The sequence below is a fragment of the Mus caroli genome, chromosome 8 (genome assembly GCF_900094665.2).
Source record: "Mus caroli chromosome 8, CAROLI_EIJ_v1.1, whole genome shotgun sequence".
NCBI lineage: Eukaryota > Metazoa > Chordata > Mammalia > Rodentia > Muridae > Mus > Mus caroli.
In genome coordinates this window covers 19,528,343-19,537,994 of record NC_034577.1, presented here as the reverse complement: position 1 = coordinate 19,537,994, position 9,652 = coordinate 19,528,343, and the positions used below count along the sequence as shown (strand labels likewise).

Genomic DNA, 9,652 nt, shown 5'->3' with positions numbered 1-9,652 from the left:
GAGGCCAAGGCTACAGGTCTCAAGCAAGTGTTGTTCCATTTCCCAGGCACAGACAAGACAAGATCATACTGGTAGAAGCAAGCCCTAGGGTCCCGACTAAGTGTCTTACTGGTGGCATATAAGTAGCTTCATTGTCACCAATAGCGCATTGAAGCCACTGTTAATGCCAGCGTCACTCTGGTAGCTGATGAATGTGTTGCAGGGGTCTGCTGCTTCTGAGCATGCATGTGACTTAACACCCTGGGCAGGTTCTTGATCTTCTGAATGGCCTCATGGGTCTTGTCACCTCAGACACCCTAACTTCCTGGTCTCTTGTGATCTCCAAATCCTGACCCGGTACCTTCTTTCTCCTTCCCTGTTACGTTTATAGTTATCAATGCCCTGTCTCAGAGATATTTTCTTCAAGCCAACGACCAGAAAGATCTGAAGGACTGGGTAGAAGCCTTGAACCAAGCCAGCAAGATCACTGTATGTATACCCTCTGTTCTCTCTGGTAGGGAAAGTGGGGGGTCCCGGCTCTTGACTTCAGTGGGGAAGGGGCAGAGCTCAGAGGGCAGCAGGGCCTTGCCTCAGAGCCTGTGAAGACCCATCTCTATCTAACCTCCTCTTGTCCACTGGTGGACAACTACCAGTGAACTTGAGAGTTTGAGTCTGAACGGAGTTCAAGAGGAAGTTTGTGGAGTCTCTTTTGTGCTTCCTGGGAGGGCTTCTGTCAGTCCCGTCCTGGGTAATTGTGGGACACTGCTGACTCATTGTTGTGGTGTTGGAAAAGGGATTGCTAACAAGAAGCAGAGGAACTGGGAAAGCACACGAGAGGAACTCAGGTCTGTTTCTTTCTAGTTTGGGGGATATTCTTCTTAGTTGTGCCTGGAAAACGTCTTCTAAGAGCTTTGCAAACCTGGGAACTCGTCCACGGATTGTGTTAAGGACTCAGGTTATCCTGGACATGGCTAATGAAGAATCTATTTCCTATTCCCAAGGAATATTTTTACAAGAAAGAAAGAAGAGTTAAAAGGGAAGGAAAAAGAAATGTGTTAGCTTCTCAGCACGGTGATAACCTGCTCAAAACAGTCAAGTTACAAGAAGGAAAGGCTAATTACAGATCATGGCATTTGTTTTTTGTAGTTCATGGGGTTTATCCCTGTTGTTTTGGGCCTGTGATGAGGCAGGGTAGTAAGGTGGGACATGCGGAGTGAGAAACCTGTGGTTGGGAAGCAAAGAACAAAACAAGAAGGCACTGGGGTCCCACTATCCCCACAGAGGGCTTATGCCCAGTAACCCAACTTTTCCCACTCCTCCCCATCTCTGGAAAGTTCCTCTGCTTCCCAATGGTGCTGCGTGCTGGGGACCAAGCATCTAACATGGGGAATGTTTAGTAAACGGCTTTAGGGGGAAGAGGAGGACAATAGTAAAAAGAAACTCAGCAAGACAGGCAGAGTCGGGTCTACCACAGTTGCTGAAAACTTAGAAATTCTGTGTTGTACAGTCAGAAGTGCTTGTCTTCTCACGACTTTGAATTGAAATGCCCATTGCCGGGACAAATTATTCTTCCAGAAACCTTAAGGTTCCAAAGGATGTTGGTAGATGGAATCTCTGTCTACTCAGCATCTGTATCGTTGGGCTCAAGCAGGGTTAACTGTAGCTGTTTAAGCAATGTGACAGCTGTTTACTGTTCTGGTCAACCTGCAGAGGAGCGTGAGGCAAGGCTGGCAGAAGACAGGTTTTGCTGTGTGCTGTCTCTGGGATGTTGGTATGACATCCCACAGGAAATTAGTGAGGGTGGCCTGAGGAGGTAGTGATAGTTAGCATTTTAAGGAGTAAAGGACACAACGTTGATGATCTGTGTTTACCTTATATGTAAAATTGAGACAATCATGCCCCTGAGCTAAGAGGACGCAGTGGGGAGCTGAGCACTACACTCTCCTTGGCACTGGTTGGGCCATGTTGTGCATTGCTACACATCAGGACACTGAAGGAGAGGAGAAGGGTGAATTTCTGGGTTGATTTGAAAAGGTGGTGGCAGAATACATACATATATACATATACATACATACACACACGTACATATACATTCTACCATGCCCTGTTCATTTTTCCGACTTCTTGTTTTGCTGAGAATTTTTTGTTCAGTCTTAACTACTGGCATATATATGAGTGTCAAGAGGACAGGGCTCATGCCTCTTCTTTGCATCCTAACTAGGGTTAGCTCATCCTATAGGTATGCAGTAAGTTTGTTCTGTGTGTATGTTATGTATTTGTATGTGTGCATGTATATGTGTGATATACATATGTGTGTATATGTGTTTTGTGTGTGTAAGCATGTGTGTGTATATATGTGTGTGTGTGTGTATGGGTGTATGCATGTGTATCTGTGTTTATGTGTATATATCTATATGTGTGTATACATGTGTATATGTGCTTGTGTGTTGTATGTGTGTATCTCTGTGCACAGATGTGTACATGTATATATCTATATGTGTATATATGTGTCTGTGTGTGTTATATGTATGTATATTATAGTGTATGTGTATGTGCACGTATCTTTGTGTGTGTATGTATGTCTACGTTTGTGCATGTATGTATATAGTATATGTATCTATGTGTGTGTATGGTGTGTTTGTATATGTGTGTATATCTATGTGTATATGTACATATATGTATATGTGCTTGTGTGTGTTATGTGTATGTGTGCATAATTTAAAGGAAGTATGTGTGTGTGTGTGTGTTTGTCTCTGTGTTAGTAAATTAGCTTTCCATTTCTCCCCACATCCTGTTTGTGGTTCTGCTCTCTTCCTAAGCTTTCTATCTCTTGCTGACCATATCACCTTTCTTCCTAGGTACCCAAGGCTGGGACGGTACCCTTGGCCACAGAAGTTCTCAAAAACTTAACAGCTCCTCCCACCCTAGAGAAGAAGCCGCAGGTGGCCTACAAGACTGAGATCATCGGGGGCGTGGTGGTACAAACGCCTATCAGCCAGGTGCTGTTGCTTTGCAGGGAGTGAAGACCTATGCATTGTGCCCAAGGACCTGCACAAAGCATTAGGATGGGGAGCTAGTGAAGAAGGTGACCGGGATGATATAGTGCAGGATGGATGTGTTCAGTGCCAATGTAGAAGTTGGGGACATGACATCATGACATCTTGAGCATGTGTGGCCTCTAGGCTTTTGCTTAAGACCCAGGCAATGCACACTCATAAATCACAAAGAAAACAGGGCTGAGGGAGGCAGTGAGACTAGACACAAGTCTGCAGTCCCATTTGGGTACTTGTGACTCCTTCAGTTCTATGTCGTCTCTCCTTCCTCTTCTGGGTCTCTAGCTAGCATCATACTTTGGGAAAACACTAGAGCATCGGCTAACTGGGGGCAACGTCAGCTCTTAGTTCTTCGACTGACATTATATCAAAAAGACCAGAGGTGTGGTGAGAAGGCTGGAAGGAGCCCACAGAGGAATGACTGGGATATTAACAGTGTTGCTGTTTCTGCTGTTTCCTTGTAGAACGGTGGGGATGGGCAGGAAGGGTGCGAGCCAGGGACTCACGCCTTCCTTCGAAGGTCTCAGAGCTACATCCCCACATCAGGCTGCCGTCCTTCCACTGGGCCTCCCCTCATTAAGAGTGGCTACTGTGTGAAGCAAGGGAATGTGGTGAGTCCAGCACAGGGGCTACAACTGGGGTTCTATTACTGCTGGGGATCCAGTGGGCATGGATGTAGCAGAGGAGAAAGAGAGGAAGATCTGTACCTCTCTATGTTGACTGCCATTGGGTTATATGTTAACTACTTATGGTAATATGTTAACTAGCCATTAGTCCCCCAGAAAGCTTGCCTGTGGTGGTAAAAAGCCTTACTGCCTTCAAACTGATGCACTTTGCACACTGATGGTCAGATTTCCCTCCTATTTCCCAACTCTTGCTCCTAAGATGATGAGCTGATGACATAGTTGTCTTAGTCAGGGTTTCTATAGCTTCAGTGAAACACCATGACCAAAAGCAACTTGTGGAGGAAAGGGTTTATTTGGCTTACACTTCCACATCATGGTCCATCACCACTGAAGGGAATCAGGACAGGAAGTCAAGCAGGGCAGGATCCTGGAGCAGGAGCTGATGCAGGGCCATGGAGGGTGCTGCTTACTGACTTGCTCCTTCATAGCTTGCTCAGCCTGCTTTCTTTCTTTTTTTTTTTTTTTTCAAGCTAATGGATGCAAAATTTATTTTGTTTGATTGTCATAAAATCATACTTTTATGTTAGCCTTGTTTGTGAAAAATCCTATTATGATACTATTTACAAAGGAAAAACTATAGAGTTTGTGTTTATCATTATTTATACTTTAATCAATTATTTATTTATTTATTCTTTTTAAATTTAATTTTATTAGATAGTTTCTTTATTTACATTTCAAATGCTATCCCGAAAGTTCCCTATACCCTCCCCCCACACCCTGCTTCCCTACCCACCCACTCCCACTTCTTGGTCCTGGCGTTCCCCTGTACTGGGGCATATAAAGTTTGCAAGACCTAGGGGGCCTCTCTTCCTACTTTCTTATAGAACCCAGGATCATCAGCTCAGGGATAGCACCGCCCACAATGGCCTGGGCTCTCCTCCATAAATTACTAATTAAGAAAATGCCTTACAGGCTTGTCTGTAGCCCCATCTTATGAAGGCATTTTCTCAATTGAGGTTCCCTCCGCTCTGATGGCTTTAGCTTGTGTCAAGTTGACAGAAAACTAGCCCACACAGTAGTAGCTCCTGGCGGCAGCAGAGAAGGACCCTCAGGTGCTCTTCAGGTGTTAGGTGCTTGATCACTGGAAAGATGGGGGCTCAGATGGAGGCCTGGGACTTTCCATTGTTCCAGTTCTTTGCCCCTGCTGAAGATGGGAGCCTGGCTTCCATGGTACTGGGTCCCTGGACATTTTCTATGACAATGCTAGTCCTGACTCTGGAGTCCTGTCCCTGTCCTTGACGGTTTGGTTCCTTATTTGTCATTTCAGCGGAAGAGTTGGAAACGACGCTTCTTTGCCCTCGATGACTTTACTATCTGCTACTTCAAGTGTGAGCAGGTAGGTAGGTCGTAGGTTTGGGTCCCTCCTGAGAGGTCTGAGTAACAGAGAGGCATGCATGAGTGGAAGCCAGGCCCATACAGACTTCCAAGCCACTTCTTGTCTTATCTCTGTCCAACCTGTGTCTCTTTATGATGCTATTATACAAAGACCTGGACTGCTGCCAGCGTCTGTGCACTGAGCTGCTGTGTGTGTGTGTGTGTGTGGGGGGGGCAGAGCAGCTGCTGCATAGATTGCTTCTCTGTAATAATTATTTTGAAACCAGGTTGGTTTTAGCCAATACTCTGAGAGAGGGGTGTTGGTGAACTGGCATGGGTCACTGGGCCATGTACCTAGCTTCATTTGCCCATCTTCTGTCTTTCCTATCAGGACAGAGAGCCTCTGCGAACCATACCGCTCAAGGATGTTCTCAAGACTCACGAGTGTCTGGTCAAGTCTGGGTAATTGCCTCTTCTTATTCATCTTGAGGACAGCCTCGGTTTGTCATCTTGGAATCTTCATTGGTTACCCTTTTTGAGGCTCTGTTGAAGAGCCTTCCCTATAGAGCAGTGGTTCTCAGTCTGGGGGATCACAGTCCTTTGGGGCGGGTATCAAATGATTGTTTCACAGAGGTGGCCTAAGCCCATCAGAAAAACACAGATATTTACATTATGATTCATAACAGTAGCAACATTACAGTTACAAAGTGACAGTGAAAATAACTTTATGGTTGCAGTCACTGTACCATGTATTGAAGGGTCACAGCATTAGGAAGGTACAGGACCACTGACTTAATGCCTCATAACTGCACAGAGTTAAGGTCACACTGGACAAAGTACCCTCTTCCCATTTCCCTACTCTCACTCCCATGATGCCTGTGTGCTGACTCCTGGTGACAGCAGAGAATGGCGCTTAGGTGTCTCTCAGGCAGTAGAGTCAGGAGTCAGGTCCTGGGTGTCAGAAATGAAGGAGGCCTGACCCTTCCTCTGGCTTCACACCCTACCCTAGGCTGAATTTCCCGGACCTTTCCTCCCTTGTTCTTGATGTGCCCATTAACATAGGGGTGACTCACAGCCTCCCTGTTGCTACCACTTGACGGGAAGAACAAGTATTTTTAATTTGTTCCTCTTTCCGCTAGGAAAGACACCTTCTGAGAGCACTGCGTAAGATGATCCAGGACTTGACAGGAGAATGTCCCATCCCCGTTCCTAAATTCAGATGCTCGTGGAAGTGAATCTTAATAGAGTCCCAGCATATCTTTTTGGGCATGTGTTTATAATCTGTCCAGACTGCGTGTTTGTATCTTTTCTTGCTGTAGGTCATAAGGGGGTCTATCAATAGTAGGGCATCCTGCACTCCAGAGAAAGCATAGCACAGCCCTACATAAACACATATGCTATGTGATCCCGTGAAGCAGGGCAGAGATGCTGTACTAAGAGTTTCAAATGGCAGTTGTGGGGTGGGGTGGGCAGAAGACTGGGGAAGCCCCTAGGGATAATTTGTATTTTGTGAAAGTAGCCATAGATAGACATTGTCCCGAGTGTGGCTCTAGAGGGCAGAACTCAGCATGAGAGATCATGAGAGATGCCCAATTGCCCCTGACCCTGGAGGGCCCACGTAGATAGGAGACTACTTGGACATCCGAAGGCAGCTTGGGAGGATAACGTTCAGCCTGAGAGTCTTGAAAACTCCCCTTACCTCTAACTTGACCTGCATCCCACTGAACTTGAGTCAGGGAGGTGAAGTCCATGGGGGAAGGTTGTGGTTTTGTGGCCTCAGCTCTGTTGGGTGGTGTAGCCTCTCTGGGACCTTTGGGGGGAATTCAGGACGGTTGTAAGTAATGACAGCTGTTGCACTAGATGACATTGAAAACAGCCCGCAGCTGGGCAGTGGATGGAAAGGGGGCGGGGCTCCCTCCTTGGTTGACTTTACCTCTTCAGTGGACTCTGGGACTTACCTGCGCTTGCATGAATAATCTAGAAGGTTAAAACATTGAGCACTATGTTAGTTGGTTTCCTATTGCTCTTCAAGACACCATGACCAAAAGGTGAACTGGGAAGGAGAGGACTTACTTACTTGACCTACCCTTCCATGTCACTGTTTATTATTGAAGCACGTCAGGACAGGAACTCAAACAGGCCAGGAATCTGGAGGCAGGAGTTGAAGCGGAGGCCATGGAGGGCTGCGGCTTACTGGTTTATTCATCATGGCTTGCTCAACCTGCTTTCTTACAGAACCGAGGACCACCTGCCCAGGGGTGGCCTCAACCACAATGGGCTGGACTCTCCTCCATAAATCACTAATTAAGAAAATGCCCTACAGGCCTGCCCACAGCCCAATGTTATGGAGGCATTTTCTCAATTGAGGATCCCTCCTCTCAGATGGCTTTAGCTCGTGTCAAGTTGACAGAAAACTATTCAGCACAAGCCCGGAACAGAGCTGTCCCTACTCAGACGCTGAGCAAGTAGAAGTAATAGTTGGTAGGATGTATTTCGAGTGATCTGTGTGGTTTGAGCTGCTTCCGATGGTCTTACGGATCTGCTTAGTCAGCATCTTTTTTGTCTTCATTTTGCACTCAAGGACTGACATTTATAGTCCATGTCCCAAAGACTTTTTCTTACCATGGCATTTGGGCCAGGTCTGTGTACCCTACCTTGGCTTAAGTCATGTCCCTCCTCTGCTCGGAGGGCATGCCACTCTGTTTTCATTCTCTGACATTTCTGCCTGGGACCAGCCCTTCCTTGGCACAAGACTCTCGGTTGGCATGGAATGCCGTCTGACCTGCATCTGGTCTAGCCTCCTCATGTGCTTCTCCTGGTGGTAATTGGGCCTCGACTCCTTAGTCCCTGTAATGACTGGATGCACACAGCTGGTCTTGGCCACAGAAGACACATTCAGCCTGTTTGAAATTATGTCAGCACCACCTGCTCCTTGCCCTGCAGGAGCCAGGAATTTGCTACTAAAACCCACACCCAAGATTAAAGCTTGTTTTTCTTTTTCTTTCTTTTTTTTTCTTCCCTTCCTTTTTGAGACTGTAATATGACTACAACATCTTCTCTTCCTCCTCCTCTTCCCTCTTCTTCTTCTTCTTCTTCTTCTTCTTCTTCTTCTTCTTCTTCTTCTTCTTCTTCTCTCTCATTCTCTCTGAAGCTTATTATTTTTATTTGTTTGTTTGCTGTTAGGCACATTATCACTAAGCTACATCCTAGCTCCAGAAGCAGATTTTTTTTTAATGAAGGAAACTAATTTTAAATTTATTTTACATTAACATACAGAGGAATAGGTTTCATTACACCAGTTTCCCACATACCTTATTTGTGCTGACCCTTGTTCCCCACTCTTTGCCCACAGCCATCCCCGTTCTGCACCCTCCCCATTCCTTCACAGTTCCCTCTCTTAACACTTTTTTGGGTCAGTTATTTGCTTATTGATTTATCATTAATACGTAATACATTAATACATGTGGATGCATGTGCACATGTGTGGGTGTGGAGGCCGGAAGACAACTTGTGGGAGTTGGTTCTTTCCCTCTGCCATGTCAGACGAGATGGCAGTTAGACAGGCCCTTTACCCGCTGAGCCACCTTGCCAGCCCTCACAGTCCCCTTTCTAGTTTCACAGCCCTCTATTCCCCCTCACATGTACGTTTACTCATGGATAAAAATTGGCAAGTGAGAGAAAACACATTAGCCTTTTCCCAGCTCAATTATGTTGCTTATGATAACAATTTCCAGGCTGGAGAGATGGCTCAGAGGTTAAGAGCACTGACTGCTCTTCTGAAGGTCCTGAGTTCAATTCCCAGAAACCACATGGTGGCTCATAACCATCTGTCATGGGATCTGATGCCTTTTTCTGGTGTGTCTGAAGACAGCTACAGTGTACTTACATATAATAAATAAATCTTTAAAAAAAAGATAATAATTCCCAGTTTCTTTTATTTTTACACAAACTCCATGATTTTTTCTTTTTCCTTCTCTTTTCTTTAAAAAAAAAGATTTATTAATTTATTTTATGTATGTGAATACACTGTAGCTGTACAGATGGTTGCAAGCCTTCATGTGGTTGTTGGGAATTGAATTTTTTAGGACCTCTGCTCACTTCAGTCAACCCTGCTCTCTCCGGTCAGCCCCGCTCGCTCCGGTCAACTTCACTCCCTCAGTCCCTGCTGGATCCGGCCCAAAGACTGATTTATTTATTATACATAAGTACACTGGAGCTGTCTTCAGATGCACCAGAAGAGGGCGTTAGATCTCATTACGGATGGTTGTGAGCCACCATGTGGTTGCTGGGATTTGAACTTAGGTCCTCTGGAAGAGCAATCAGTGCTCTTACCCGCTGAGCCATCTTGCCAGTCCTCTCTTTTCTTTTCTTTTAAAAGTTATTTCCTTTTTTTTAAAAAAAAAATATCTACGTGTATGTAGACTATCTGTGTAAGTGTGTTCCACATATGTGCTGGTACCTGTGGAGCCAGAAGAGAGTGCCAGAGGCCCTGGAACTGGAGTTACAGGAGGTTGCGACCCTTCTGATATGGGTGCTGGGAATTGAACTCAGGTCCTCTGGGAGAGCAGGAAGTACTCTTTTTTTTTTTTTTTTTTTGGTTTTTCAAGACAGGGTTTCTCT

General features: G+C 45.6%; 1 protein-coding gene across 2 annotated transcripts in view; it reads left to right on the top strand.

The window, feature by feature from the left end:
• Nucleotides 1-9,652, top strand: part of Plekha2 (pleckstrin homology domain containing A2) — a 61,749-nt gene that overhangs the window by 39,846 nt on the left and 12,251 nt on the right. For both annotated transcript variants that reach the window (XM_021170743.2, XM_021170742.2), the window contains exons 5-9: nt 371-468; nt 2,838-2,978; nt 3,497-3,643; nt 4,986-5,054; nt 5,424-5,494. In XM_021170743.2, the coding sequence (XP_021026402.1) occupies nt 371-468; nt 2,838-2,978; nt 3,497-3,643; nt 4,986-5,054; nt 5,424-5,494 (526 nt within the window). The remainder of the gene's footprint in view (nt 1-370; nt 469-2,837; nt 2,979-3,496; nt 3,644-4,985; nt 5,055-5,423; nt 5,495-9,652) is intronic.